The sequence below is a fragment of the Bufo bufo genome, chromosome 4 (assembly GCF_905171765.1).
Source record: "Bufo bufo chromosome 4, aBufBuf1.1, whole genome shotgun sequence".
Taxonomy (NCBI): Eukaryota; Metazoa; Chordata; class Amphibia; order Anura; family Bufonidae; genus Bufo; species Bufo bufo.
The window spans coordinates 524,330,732-524,346,614 of record NC_053392.1 but is presented as its reverse complement, the minus strand read 5'-3'; the positions used below and the strand labels follow the sequence as shown (position 1 = coordinate 524,346,614).

Genomic DNA, 15,883 nt, shown 5'->3' with positions numbered 1-15,883 from the left:
CTGGAGCCTTGTAATGTAGTATTCACAAGCATTATTGGGAAGAACATAAGGCATGGTTAATGTCAAGCTTATATCAGGACACATCTCACTGCCCTAAGGCCAGATGGAACAGCAGACACATGACAAACCAGGAAGTAGGATTTAAGCATGGGGGATAAGAGGCTTAAATAAGGAAGCTTTTCACACACTTGGAAATGATATACGGGAGGTTGCATCAACTGTTTCCTTCTCTGCAGTTGTGCCTGTGCATAACCTTCAGCATGACAGGAAGATGCGCATTAAGGAATTCAATGTATGGCTTGGTGAATGGTGTCTGAACCAAAGGTTTGGCTTTGTGTCTCATGTTAGCTCTCGTTGGAATGGAAAAGAACTGTACAAGAAAGATGGTTTGCATCTTTCTCTCAAGGGAACGAATGTCCTCAGTGAACAGTTCCAAGTATTTGCTAAGGAGCATTTAAACTAGGAAAGGGAGGCAAAAGGGTGATAATACAGCAGTCCGACTGCCCCCCGGAACAATTCCAGAAGATGCCAGTAGCACAGAGGTTAAGAAATGACAAGCTCAGAGTCTTGTCTACAAATGCTCGCAGTTTAGGGAATAAGATCAATGAACTTGAGTCTATAATGGCATCTGAGAATATAGATTTAGTGGCTGTTACTGAGACATGGTTCAATGGGAGTAATGACTGGGATATAACAATACCAGGGTTCTCTCTATATAGGAAAGACAGAGAAGGCAAGAAAGGGGGAGGGGTGGCCCTGTATGAGAAAGATAACATAAAATCTAATTTAATACAAGTTAGCAAGACCAATTTAGAGTCAGTTTGGGTTACCTTGCTGCTTGATAATCATAAGGTAACTAGTGTAGGTGTGATATATAGACTACCTAGCCAAGTCAAAGAATTAGATGATCTACTAGTTGAGGAAATAGCTAAAATGACATTGAAGGGGGAAGTTATCATTATGGGAGACTTTAATCTTCCTGATGTAAACTGGAAAACCAAAATAGTTCTGCCAGGAGTACAGATATTCTAAATTCCCTACTGGGATTATCTCTACAGCAAGTAGTTGAGGAGCCAACCCGGAAGGAGGCCATTTTAGATTTAGTATTCACAAATGGGAATTTGGTATCTGACATTACTGTAGGGGAAAGCTTGGGATCTAGTGATCACTAGTCAGTGTGGTTTACTATAAGTACAGTGACTGAGTCACACCACACAAAAAACAAAAGTTTGAGATTTTAGAAAAACTGACTTTTCTAAAATTAGATTAGTGGTGTACGAGTCCCTATCAAATTGGAACAGTTTCAATGGCGTCCAGGAGAAATGGGACTGCTTAAAAGTGGCACTATTGAAGGCAACAGATAATTGCATTAGGCTTGTCAGTAAAAGCAAAAAAAGGAAGAGACCACTGTGGTACTCAGCAGAAGTGTCCAAAATCATTAAAAACAAAAAGATATCATTTAGTAATTATAAAAATAAAAAAATAAAAAAACGAGGATGACAGGCAAATTTATAAGATTAGGCAGAGAGAGGCCAAACAAGTTATAAGAGCTTCTAAAGCACAGGCAGAAGAGAAATTAGCTCAGTCAGTGGAAAAAGGCGATAAGACATTCTTCAGATACATAAATGAAAAAAGGAAACTAAAACAAGGAATTAACAAATTAAAAACTAAAGAAGGAAGGTATATGGAAGAAGATAAAGAACTAGCTGACTGCCTCAATGAATACTTCTGTTCAGTTTTTACAAAGGAAAATGAAGGAAAAGGACCTCAGTTAGGAAGGAAGACTAATTAATATTTTGATGCATGTGTCTTTACAGAGGAAGAGGTTCTAAGTCAGCTGTCTAAATTTAATACAAAAAATTCACAGGGGCCTGATGGGATACACCCAAAGCTATTAAAAGAGCTTAGCGGTGAACTAGGAAAACCATTAACAGATTTATTTAACCAATCACTGGCAACAGGAGTTGTCCCAGAAGATTGGAAATTAGCAAATGTTGTGCCCATTCACAAGAAAGATAGGAATCGCGCAACTATAGGCCAGTAAGCCTGACATCAATAGTGGGGAAATTAATGGAAAACATACTTGGAGAGGATTGTGGAACATCTAAAATCCCATGGATTGAAAGATGAAAAACAGCATGGGTTTACTTTAGGGAGATCATGTCAAACTAATCTTATTGATTTTTTTGATGGGGTGACTAAAATAATAGATGGCGGAGGTGCAGTAGACATCACTTATCTAGACTTTAGTAAGGCTTTTGATACTGTCCCACATAGAAGGCTAATCAATAAATTAGAGTCTTTGGGCTTGGACTCCCACATTGTTGAATGGATTAGGCAGTGGCTGAGGGACAGACAACAGAGGGTTGTAGTCAATGGAGTATATTCAGACCATGGTCTTGTTACCAGTGGGGTACCTCAGGGATCTGTTCTGGGACCCATATTGTTTAATATCTTTATCAGCAAAATTGCAGAAGGCCTCGATGGTAAGGTGTGTCTTTTTGCTGATGACACAAAGATTTGTAACAGGGTTGATGTTCCTGGAGGGATACACCAAATGGAAAAGGATTTAGGAAAACTAGAGGAATGGTCAAAAATCTGGCAACTAAAATTTAATGTTGATAAGTGCAAGATAATGCACCTGGGGCGTAAAAAACCAAGAGCAGAATATAAAATCAGTTATACAGTCCTAACCTCAGTATCTGAGGAAAGGGATTTAGGGGTCATTATTTCAGAAGACTTAAAAGGTAGGCAGACAATGTCATAGAGCAGCAGGAAATGCTAGCAGAATGCTTAGGTGTATAGGGAGAGGCATTACCAGTAGAAAGAGGGAGGTGCTCATGCCGCTCTACAGAGCACTAGTGAGACCTCATTTGGAGTATTGTGCGCAGTACTGGAGACCATATCTCCAGAAGGATATTGATACTTTGGAGAGAGTTCAGAGAAGAGCTACTAAACTAGTACATGGATTGCAGGATAAAACTTACCAGGAAAGATTAAAGGACCTTAACATGTAGAGCTTGAAAGAAAACCGAGACAGAGGGGATATGATAGAAACTTTTAAATACATAAAGGGAATTAACAAGGTAATAGAGGAGAGAATATTTAAAAGAAGAGAAACTGCTACAAGAGGACATACTTTTAAACCTTTGCCCCTCTATTTTAAAATTAATATCAGGAAGTATTACTTTCCTGAGAGAGTAGTGGATGCATGGAATAGCCTTCCTGCAGAAGTGGTAGCTGCAAATACAGTGAAGGAGTTTAAGCATGCATGGGATAGGCATAAGGCCATCCTTCATATAAGATAGGGCCAAGGGCTATTCATAGTATTCAGTATATTGGGCAGACTAGATGGGCCAAATGATTCTTATCTGCCGACACATTCTATGTTTCTAAGAGAAAACAGCAAATGAGGTAAGTAAATAAAAAAAATAAAAAAATACAAAAAGAAACAGGAGCTAGAGAAATTGATGAAAATACACTTTAGAGTGAAAAATTGTTTATGGCACAAGTCAGGGGCTAATTAGCTTTAAATTTAAAAAAAATAAGCATTATTTCTCTGAATTGTGGGCATATGTAAGGATGGGAGAGAGAGAGCTTTGCACATGTTGACAAGCCCACATCTCAGCAATCGGCCGGTTTTAGTTATAGGCACTTGGTGACAAATTCTCTTTAAAGAAACAAAAAAAAGAGCTCACTCCCCTTTTAAAATGCCTTCAATTCCAGGACCATGTCTCTCCTGCTGAAGTGACATCGAACCCGTTCTTGGTCATGAGACCAATCACTGGCCTCCGTGATCTTGTGTATAAGAACAGCACCTGTTTGCTAATGGTTTTTAATTTTATTTACAGATTTCAACTGTATTGCCATCCTCAGGAGGGCACAATGAGTGTACTCTGGGGTGAATTATTACTATTAGCTGTTATATTACTATAACACTGTTGGATCACCAGGAGGGGGGAAGATGATGGAAAAGTGAGGAATCTAAGATGTCTGTGTGGCAAACTGCAAAAATGGAACATGGATAAAGAAAGTCTTCATGGTGGTCTGGTCCAGGTGGAGAAGATGAGGAAAGAGAATGTGTATAAGCAGAAGAGACATCACTGGATGTAACTGGTATATATTGTTGTCTACTCCTATATGTTTTGTAATGTTGAATGTAATGTCCATACAAGACATTGGCACTGTATGTCTGCATGATGTTACTCCCCCACCTGGATGGATTGAAAATTAAAAACTTCTCCTGTTTGTCTCACTGCTCCTCTCCACCTCTATATGACATCCACGGATCGATGTGAAAGTTATGCACGAGATTTGTGTCTATGCAACAATAACTGGGAACGTTTGCTATTTGACTCGTTCAATGTGTTGTCCCTGGTGCTGAAGTTTTTGAAGTTTTGAACTTTCTGTGTTGATAATTTTTGAACCACAAGAGATATTGAAAATCTGAATGCGACAATCGATTTCTGAAAAAATCTGGTCTTCTGATAGGCTACATGATCCCCTTCCCATTGGAAAAAAATTGTTCTTGGTCAAATATGGCAACTTTTAAGATGGTGGCCTAAAAGAGCCTCCTCACCCATTACTTTCTGGGGTATTCAGATATTTAATTTATCCTTTTTTTTCTTAAATAAAAGGGTGTCCTGAGACTCGTGACGTGACTCACCCTGTAGTTGTATATAGGTGTATGAATATGTGTATATATAAATACATGCATAAAAGCATACATATATAGTTTATTCACAAACAGTAAACACAGATATGTATATACATTACACAGATAAACACATTACACACATGCATGCACATAACACACACACACACACATACTTACTTTATGAGCAGGTAACTGGATCATGCAGCTCTATCTCAAGGAAGCAGTGGAAGGGGAGTTTAGACATTCAGCAAGAGGTTGCGCACACACGACTGAGAGTCTCTGGTAATCTTTCAGAGATGCTCTCAGCCCTGCAGTGAGGCTAAAAACAATCATTGTCTCTCCCTCCTGGTCCTAACTGCATGAAATGTTACAAACACTGAACCTGTTATATCCTAGAGAACAAGCAGAGGAATCTGCAGGAACAATGTTAATGTCAGTGGACTCATTCCACCTACCATCTCCTTTTGGATCCTGTGGTTGCAGCGCTTATGACTGTTAGCAGCACTGGCAAGTGGCATTTGCCGCAGAGCTGCCCCCTCCGAGGAGCACCAGGCTGTGCATTGCTCAATTTGCCTCATGGTAGGTGTGCCCTGAATGTATGCAGTTGGGGATTGGAGTTATCTCCAGTTCTGGACATTACAGCTGGGATCCTCTGGTAATCACACTAACACAGCAGCATGAGTGTCGTACATGTATGGCATTTTGCACCTATCAACATGATGCAAGAATGTGTTGCAACTGATGCAAGAAAAACTTTAATCTTACCCTTTATCTTTTTTCACACCATTGCTTGAGGATCCATCGTCACCACTTTTTCTGCTTGATCTTTTGGAGCCCCTTTGGGAAGTTTTCCTAAAAAAAACAGTAAGACCATTAATACATAGTGTCATTAGGTTTTAGGATTGCATATAGCAAATTATTGAGCGAGGAGCTGCAGGGGCACTGTGTGCTGCCACATAGGCTCTGTCAAGGGTTGTATGTACATAATGCTTTTAAGGGAAAATATGTTCATATATATATATATATATATATATATATATATATATATATATATAGCTTCCAGTTGGGCATGGTACAATTTATATTCTGTTGGATCTCTATGAATTCGACAAAATATAATTCTGTATAGCACCATATAATACTTTTCAATATTAAATTGAGAGGCAGCTTATTAGACCCTTTGTCTGGCAGATCCTAACAAGCGGAGAGGCAATTTTTTTTAGGTCTCCTGCCAAATCTTCTGGTCATCACAGTGGAACCCTGGCTGTCAGTTAAAGCTAGGCTCCTGTGATGATAGTGTGAGCCTCCTTCCCAATAAAAAAATGTTATTGTTTGACTAATACCTTAGGGCTCATGCACACGGCCCTTGCCTGGCCCGTATTGTGGCCCGCAAACAGCCTGAATGGGTCTGCAATCCGGAAGGAGCGGTGCGGAACGGAGGCATGGAACCCCACGGAAGTACTACGCGGGGTTTCTCTCTCTGCCTCCACAACGCAAAAAAAAATAGAACATGTTCTATTGTTTTGCAGTGCAGACGGATCATGGACCCATTCAAGTTGAATGGGTCTGGATCCGTCTGTGGCAACCACACGAATGATGCTTGTGAATGGCTCTAAACACAAAACACAAGTGCTGAAGCTTATGCCTTATCTTCGTGGTAGCTCTAATCCTGGTTTTGGTTCGCAATCACTGACCTAACACTGATTTGTGAATAAGGCCTCATGCACACAGCCGTAGCTGTTTTTGCGGTCCACAAATTGCTTATGTGCAAAAGGATACCTCAGATGTATGTTCTGCATTTTGCCGTCTGTTAGAGCTGCCTATTCTTGTTTGTAAAACGGACAGGAATAGGACATGTTCTATTTTTTTTTTGCAGGGCCGTGGAACCGTGTGACCACTGTGTGCTGCCTTTTGTGGCCACATTGAAATGAATGGGTTTGCATCTGATCTGCAAAAATACAGATTGGTTGTTGACCGAAAATATAGTTGTGTGCATGGGTAAACAAAATTGGTTTTATTTTCCAATAAATAAAGCACACTCAAACATTTCCATCAGTTCCAAAGAGGTGGCTGCTCTCCTTCAATTTGGGGATCTTGTTCTGGAAATTAGAGCAGGTCCCAGAGGTGAGAGCCCCCCCGATATGAAACTTGTGGTTTATGCTAGAGATATATATTGGTTTTCATTGCCCTATTACTATTACTGAAAGCCACTAAGCCACAGAACAACCTAGACGTATGCTTCAGGCTAGTGTTAGACCTCTTTAGAAGATGAAGTATACAATGTGGGACATTTATCAAAACTGGCACATCCATCCATAGCTTTTTTACACCACAATAGTGAAATTAGCTTATTCATTTTCCCTCAGTATGTCTGGGGGGGAGGGAGGCTTGCGCAAATAGTCTACTACAGCCATACAGCAATCTTCCCCTAATATATATATATATATATATATATATATATCTAGGTCCACACAGACAGGACACTGCACACAACCAACCTCCTTCCTGAGATACTCTATAGCACAGTTTGTGAGTGATAACTATTACAGCCAATCGGTGTCACTCACACCCAATGTGATGCTCATGATGACTGCTGCAGCAGACCTGCTGACTCTCCAGTCTGTCTTCCTCACTGAGATCCCTCACGGGGGCAGCACATGGCATGGTTGCAGCAGTCACTGTCAGAGCTGGGTGATTGTTGAACGTTTCCTCCACAGGACCTCAGATGCAGCCTACAAGAACTTAAAGGGAACCTGTCACCGGGATTTTGGGTGTAGAGCTGAGGACATGGGTTGCTAGATGGCCACTAGCACATCTGCAATATCCAGTCCCCATAGCTCTGTGTGCTTTTATTGTGTAAAAAAAACTATTTGATACATATGAAAATTAACCTGAGATGAGTCCTGTCCCTGACTCTTCTCACATACAGGACACATCTCAGGTTAATTTGCATATGTATCAAATCGGTTTTTTTTACACAATAAAAGCACATAGAGCTGTCGAAACGCGTCACAGGGATGTGTGACAATAAACAGAATTATTGAATATAACTGGAAGTGAGTGTCGGCCCTTTACTGCTGTTACTTTATAGGATGCCAATCCTAGGACGCGAGCACCACGAAACTCATCTACAGTGCCAACCTACTGGACATAATATATAGCAGCACTGTGCTGTCTGAGTGTGATCTGCAGGAAGAAAGTCACCATCCCTCCCACCTCTGCAGCTGACAGAAGTTGATTTTTAACTTCATTTTTTGAAGCCCTGTCGGCTGAGGAGTGGGAGGGGGCCTGGCCTAACATAATCGGGGCGTGGCTTAGTGGGACCTAGAAGTTGATTTTTAACTTCATTTTTTTCAATCTCTGTCAGCTGAGGAGTGGGAGGGGGCTTGGCCTAACCGGATTGGGGGGGGGGGGGCTTTTTGAACAGCTCACTCTAAGACAGCAGCACTATGCTGTCTGAATGTGAGCTGCAGGGAGAATGTCACCCTCCCTCCCACCCCTGCAGCTGACAGAAGTTGATTTTTACCTTCATTTTTTCAATCCCCGTCGGCTGAGGAGTTGGAGGGGGCGTGTCCTAACTGGATCAGGGCGTGGCTTGGCGGGACCTGGGGCGGGGTTTTAAGTTCATCTTTTGAGGGTGGACACATTGTGGCAGGGGGCGTGTCTGGGCTCCTTCCTGCAAGAGTGACGCCCCTCTGGGCACCTTACTGGCTCATTTGCATACCAAATAAACTGGATTTTCAGAGGATAAAAACATCTATTGCTGGAACAAAGGCACATCTAGAAATAAGGTACTAAGTGCTATTAGGCCATGGCTTTACTTCAATAGAGATTACCCTGGTGACAGATTTCCTTTAACCCCTTAATTACCCTGCCATATTTCACCTTAAGGACCAGGCCGTTTTTTGCAAATCTGACCAATGTCACTTTATGTGGTGATAACTTTAAAACGCTTTTACTTATCCAGACCATTCTGAGAATGTTTTCTCGTCACATATTGTACTTCATGACAGTGGTAAAATTGAGTCAAAAAAAGTATTTTTATTTACAAAAAATAAAAAATTTACCAAAAATTTTGAAAAATGTACAAATTTACAAATGTCAATTTCTCTACTTTTATAATAGATAGTAATACTTCCAATAGTTATTACTTTACATTCCCCATATGTTTACTGCATGTTAGGATAATTTTGTGAATGTCATTTTATTTGTTGGGGACGTTAGAAGGCTTAGAAGTTTAGAAGCAAATCTTGAAATTTTTCAGATTTCCAAAACCCACTTTTTAAGGACCAGTTCAGTTCTGAAGTCACTTTGTGAGGTTTACATAATAGAAACCACCCCAAAATGACCCCATTTTAGAAACTACACCCCTCAAGGTATTCAAAACTTATTTTACAAACTTTGTTAACCCTTTAGGTGTTACACAAGAATTAAAGGCAGATTTTGCTGGACTGGTTTATTGACACCATATCCCATTTGAAGCCCCCCTGATGCATCCCTAGAGTAGAAACTCCATAAAAGTGACCCCATCTAAGAAACTACACCCCTCAGGGTATTCAAAACTGATTTTTACAAACTTTGTTAACCCTTTAGGTGTTCCACAAGAGTTATTGGCAAATGGATATGAAATTTCAGAATTAAAATTTTAGCAAATTTTCCATTTTAATCCATTTTTCCAGTAACAAAGCAAGGGTTAACAGCCAAACAAAACTATATATTTATTGCCCTGATTCTGTAGTTTGCAGAAACACCCCATATGTGGCCGTAAACTACTGTACGGGCACACGGTATGGCGTAGAGGGAAAGCTGCGCCGTGTGGTTTTTGGAAGGCAGATTTTGCTAGACAGTTTTTTTGACACCATGTCCCATTTGAAGCCTCCCTGATGTACCCCTAGAGTAGAAACTCCCAAAAAATTACCCTATTTTGAAAACTACAGGAAAAGGTGGCAGTTTTGTTGGTACTATTTAAGGGTACGTATGATTTTTGGTTGCTCTATATTACACTTTTTGTGAGGCAAGGTAACAAAAAAAATTGCTGTTTTGGCACTTTTTATTTTATGTTATTCACAACATTCATTTGACAGGTTAGATCATGTGGTATTTTTATAGAGCAGGTTGTTACGGACGCGACAATACCAAATATGGTTGTTGTTTTCAGTTTTACATAACAAAGCATTTTCTTAGGTAGGGTATCATTTTTGCAGGATAAGATGACGGTTTGACTTTTTGATCGCTTGCTATTACACTTTTTGTCATGTAAGGTGACAAAAAATAGATTTTTCGACACCGTTTTTATTTTTTTACGGTGGCCACCTCAGGTCATGTGGTATTTTTGTGGAGCAGGTTGTTACGGACGCGGAAATACCTAATATGTATACTTTTTTATTAACTTAAGATTTACACAATAACAGCATTTTTGAAACCAAAAAAGCGATGTTTTAGTGTCTCCATTTTCTGAGCCATAGTCTTTTATTTTTTGGGCGATTGTCTTAGGTAGGGGCTCATTTTTTACGGGATGAGATGACTGTTAGATTGGTACTATTGTGGGGGGTATATGCCTTTTTGATCGCTTGGTGTTGCACCTTTAGTGATGTAAGGTGACAAAAAATGGTTTATTTAGCACAATTTCTATTTAATTTTTTTGACGGTGTTCACCTGAGGGGTTAGGTCATGTGATAGTTATATAGAGCCGGTCGATATAGATACGGCGATACCTAATATGTCTACTAAAAATTACCTTTATTTTGGCAAAAGGATATTTTTATTTTTTTTTTTACTTAAAACTTAAAATTTTTATTTTGGAAAACTTTTTTTTTACTTTTTTTCCACATCATTTTTTGTCCCATTCTGGGACTTCAACTTTTGGGGGTCTGATCCGCTTTACAATGCATGACAATACTTTTGTATTGTCATGCATTGGCTGTAAGTGTATTGACTCTCTTGGAAGGCAGCAACGATGCCTAAGAAAGGCATCGGGCTGCCTTCCGTGCCATCGGGTCCCCGTCACAGCAGCGCGGGGACCCTATGGCTGCTTTCTTCCTGCACGGACATCGCACGTGCCTGTGCAGGGGTTAATGCGCCAACATCGGTGATTTCACTGATGCCAGCGCATGCAGCAGGGGTCCGGCTATCAGTGACTGCCGGACCCCTGCCGCTGATCAGGCGGGCGCAGCTCCTGCACCCGCCCGATCACCATGACGTAAATGTACTTCTCTGGTCCTTAAGTCACGGCCAGAGATGACGTACATGTATGTCATGGGTCCTTAAGAAGTTAAAGCTCACCTACAGCAGTGAAGAAAAATGGCTGGGATGTTATGGAAACCTGGAGTAAAACTGTGTATGTGGAGGCTAACGGCCTGCGAGCTTCTATTGGCTGATAAGGGTCATGTGACCAAACTTCTATTGGCTAATGCATTTTTGGGAATATCTCAGGAACGGTATGTCCTAGAGAGCTGAGACCTGGTCTAAAACCTTCCTGGACACCTAATGTACCTGTGTGCCAAATTTCGTAATTGTAAATGCGACGCTGTGGATTCCTTTAGCGGACATACATACATACATACATACATACACACACACATACACAGCTTTATATATTAGATTTCACAACAAAAACTGTTGCAATAAAATGGAGTCAGATTACAGTGTCAGACTGGGGTGCCCAGGGCCCACTGGTGGACTACATTTAGGCCATTTTTGGCGACTGCCAAAAGTGCCCTTCAGTGTCACACTGTACCTTCCTGCAGAAGCAGGCTTAGGAGCGTTGCTAGGCCCAAAAATCCAGAGATTGGTCCGCAAATATTTTGCCGGGCCCCAAATGTACCAGATTCTGCACATACAACTGTATTGCCATCCTCAGAAGGGAACAATGAGGGCACTCTGGGGGAGAACTATTACTATGAGGGACTATTTGTAGGCCACTATTAGTTCTGAAGTATAATATTTAAGGGCATTTGAAAGCACAGCATTCTGGGTAGCAGCATGATAACACTGTTGGATCACAGGAGGGGGAGGATGATGGAAAAGTAAGGAATCTAAGATGACTGTGTGGCAAAGTCTGCAAAAATAGAACATGGATAAAATAAGTCGTCAAGGAGATCTGGTCTAAGTGAAGAAGATGAGAAAAGAGGAGACATTACTGGATGTAACTGGTATATAGTGTTGTCTACTTTTATATGTTTGGTAGCATTGAATTTAATGTCCATACAAGACATTGGCACTGTGTGGCTGCATAATCTTACTCCCCCACCTGGATGGACTGAAAATTAAAAATTTCTCCTGCTCATCTCACTGCTCCTCTCCACCTCCATATGACATCCACAAATCGATGTGAAAGTTATGTACGAGGCTTGTGTCTATGATACAATAACTGGGAAAGTTCCCTGTGATGCACAGCTGTTTGACGTGTTCAATGTGTTGTCCGCAGTGCTGAACACAGAACTTTGAAGTCTTGAAATTTCAGCTTTGATAACTTTTGAACCACAAGAGAAAATTCTGGTCTTCTCTGACATGCTACACGACCCCCTTCCTATTGGTAACATTTGCCCTTTATCCAATATGGCAGCCATGTTCCAGACATAGCCTAAAAGATAGGCCCCTCATCCAATACGTGCTGGAGTATTCAGATATTTCATTTTCCCTTTTGTTTCTGAAAGAAAAGGGTGTCCTGAGACTTTTGACTCACCCTGTAGTTGTATATATGTATGAATATGTGTTTATATAAATACATGCATATACAGTATATTCACAAACAGTAAACACATAGACATGTATATACATTATACATATAAACATACATTACGCACACATATACTTACCTCATGTGCAGGTAACTGGATCATGCAGCTCTATCTCAAAGCAACAGTGGAAGGGGAGTTTAGACATTCAGCTGCAGGAGGAGCACACATGACTGAGAGTCTCTGGTCATCTTCCAGAGATGCTCTCAGCCCTGCAGTGTGGCTAAAAACAATCTACATCCCTCCCTCCTGGTCTCAACTGCATGAAATGTTACAAACGCTTAAAGGCGTTATCCAAGACTATAAAATGCCCCCTCATATGCCGGGCCCCTCACAATGAATATACTTTCTTGGCTCCCCGCACCTCTCCTGGTCCCTGCACTGCCACTGCTTCTCCCCGGGCGCTGATGATAACATCCGTTGTTGGAGGAAAGCAGCCAATGGCAGGCGGGGACCGGGACGAGCCACCCTAGCAACGCGGGTGAGGCTAGGGAGGCTCGTCCCCGCCTGCCATTGGCTGCTCCCCCCGACACGGGATGTTTTCATCTGTGCACGGGGAGAAGCAGCAGTGCAGGGACCAGAAGTGGAGAGGGGAGCCAGGTAAATATATTCATTGTGAGGGGCCCGGCATATGGGGGGGGGGGGTCATTTTATAGTCTTGGATAACCCCTTTAACCTGTTATATCCTACAGAACAAGTAGAGGTGCCTTATGGTAGGTATAGCCCTGAATCTAAGCAGTTAAATGGCTGGGAACAGAGTCATCGTCAGTTCTGGACATTACAGCTGGGCTCTGGTAATCGCACTGGCACAGCAGCATGAATGATGTATGTGTATGGCATTTTGCACCTGTCAACATGATGCAAAAATGTGTTGCGACTGATGCAAGAAAAACTTTAATCTTACCCATTATCTTTTTTCACATCATTACTTGAGGATCCATCATCTCCACTTGCAGAACGTATCTTATCAGTGGACTTTCTACTTATTTTTTTGGAGCCCGTTTTCCTAAAAAAAAAAAAAAAGAGTAAGATCATTAATACACAGTGTCATTAGTTTTGAGTTTTTTCACTGTCAATCCTTGGACGGTTCATAGAAAAAAACATAAATGTACAGGGTTAGTATCCACACATAGGAGTCCCATATATACCAATATTGTGTGAGGCTACCAGGTCTATCCGTAATGCACCCTATGGATATTGGTGCATTAATAGCAGAGCTACACCTTCAGGCTCTCAGTATGTAATGTTACTAACAGAGCCCAGAGCAAAAGATTCTCTGTTTAATCATAAAAGATCAAATCCCTCAAAGAAATATAGCCTGAATTTAGCAGGGTCCTAAGACAAAGTACAGATTGTCTGAAGCACTCGCTGATTACAAAGTACCCAAAAGTGATAGCTGTTCTCATTCAGAGTATAACACAGATAGGTTCTGGTCCGCATCCGAGACGCAGTTTTTGCGGCTCAGGTGCGGACCCATTCACTTCAATAGGGCCGCAAAAGATGCGGACAGCACTCCGTGTGCTGTCCGCCTCCGTTGCTCCGTTACGTAGCCCCACAAAAAAAAAAAAACATGTCCTATTCTTGTCCGTTTTGCGGACCGCCTGTTCTGTTCCGCAAATTGCGGAAGGCACACGGCAGCTTCCGTGTTTTGCAGATCTCATAAAACAGAACAGTCGTGTGCATGAGGCCATACTTTGTATATAGACCACCAGGTGCACAATCCTATTCTGTAAAGCAGGAGAGTAATTCTTGCCAGGACCAGTCATGCACGTGGTGGCAATAGTACCACAACAAGCCTAAATTAAAAAGAATAAACCTGACCAGATATCATTAGGTTTTAGGACTGCATATAGCAAATTATTGAACACAGAGTTGCATGGGTACAGTGTGCTGCCACATAGGCTCTGTCAGGGGCTGAATGTATGTAATGCTTTTAAAGGAAAATATCTCCTTACATATAGCATCTGAAGCAGGGCCAGTGCAAGGATTTTTGCCAACACAAGCAAAGCTAAATTTTGCCTTCTTCCCCCATGTCAGATTTCACCCCCTCAATGTCACATTTCTCCCCCTCCACTCCATGTCACATTTCTCCCCCTCCATGTCACTTCACCCCCTCCTTTTTACATCACCCCCGTTGTGTCACATTTCTCTCCCCCCATGGCACATCATCCCCCCCATGTCACATTTCTCCCCCTCCATCGTGATTTATTTAAAGAGGACCTTTCATGGGTCCAAACATAGTAAGATAACTATCTGTATATGTAGTGCGCTGCCCAGGGATCTCCCTGCATTTACTATTATTCCTGGGCGGCGCTCCCGCTGTGGCCCCCGTTACCGTCTCCGGAGCTGTATGATAATTACTACTATCGGAGCAATGCGGAGGAGTCATCATCTTTTCTCCTGGGCGTTCCTTCTCCCTCGCAGTCCAATCACAGCACAGAGCGTCACAGCCAGGGAGAAGGTGAGGTTTTTCTTCTCCCTGGCTGTGACGCTCTGCTCTGCGATTGGACAGCGCTACAGCCAGGGAGAAGGAACGCCCAGGGAGAGAAGCTGATGTCTCCTCCCTGTTGCGAAGTTAGTAGTAATTAGCATACGGTGCGGGAGACAGTAACTGGGGCCACAGCGGATCCGCCCAGGGATCTCACTGCACTATTATCCCTGGGCGGATTTAAAAAAAAAGTTAAATTTTTCCGCCCCCCCCCCCCTTGGCTCGGCGTCTCTGAAGTGAGCCCCTGTGGGAGCCGGTGTAGAGGATGGGAGTGGTATTGGCCTTGTGGTATTGCAGTCACGGTGTCCTACCTATGCCCATTGCTCCCTGGGGTCAGTTGCAGTTAAAATAATTGTGCTGAAAAATGAGGCCAGAGTTAAACATAACAAAGTTCTTTTTATGAAGTCCAACGTAAAATTTGAAAATACATACAGTAGTAGCAGGCTTGAGTGCAATTCTTCTTTGGCACCAGCTAAGGGGGTATGGTGGCAGGTTGGATTGCTGCAGTTATGCACTTAGATGTTGCTGGCCTAGTGGTTGTTTGATGATGAGGTTGTCTTTAGCCGTAAACCCACACCTCACAGCAGTATCTGTAAAAGCTTTGTCACAGTTCACTCTGCGGTCTGGGAACCAAAGACTTTACTTGAGGCAATTTAGTAATGGTTCTCTCAGGAGAAATCTGCAACAGGAGTAGAAGCACTGCAGGCTGCGTCCTTTTCCACTCTTTCTCTAGACAGGAACTCCCTAACCTTGGCAGCAAACAGGACCAGCCCACTTATTCCAAGAGGGGAGAAACAGGATGGTTAACTCTGTTCCTGTCAACCTTTGCCATACCTTCCTTGCTGGTAGTAATAGGCAGGAAACAAACGGTGAAATACAATGCATAATAAGCAATTTGTAGTATCTCCAGGTCAGGGGTACTACACATCCAATGGGGCATGATACAATTTATAATCTGGTGGATCCATATGGAATTTGGCAAAAAATAATTCTGTATAGCAC

General features: G+C 42.0%; 1 protein-coding gene across 1 annotated transcript in view; it reads right to left on the bottom strand.

Moving 5' to 3' along the window:
• The window catches only part of LOC120999302 (dentin matrix acidic phosphoprotein 1-like), a 102,977-nt gene that overhangs the window by 28,748 nt on the left and 58,346 nt on the right, over positions 1–15,883 (bottom strand). The window contains exons 10-11 of the mRNA XM_040430173.1: positions 13,298–13,399; positions 5,423–5,509 (exon numbers count right to left, since the gene is read on the bottom strand). Of these exons, the coding sequence (XP_040286107.1) occupies positions 5,423–5,509; positions 13,298–13,399 (189 nt within the window). The remainder of the gene's footprint in view (positions 1–5,422; positions 5,510–13,297; positions 13,400–15,883) is intronic.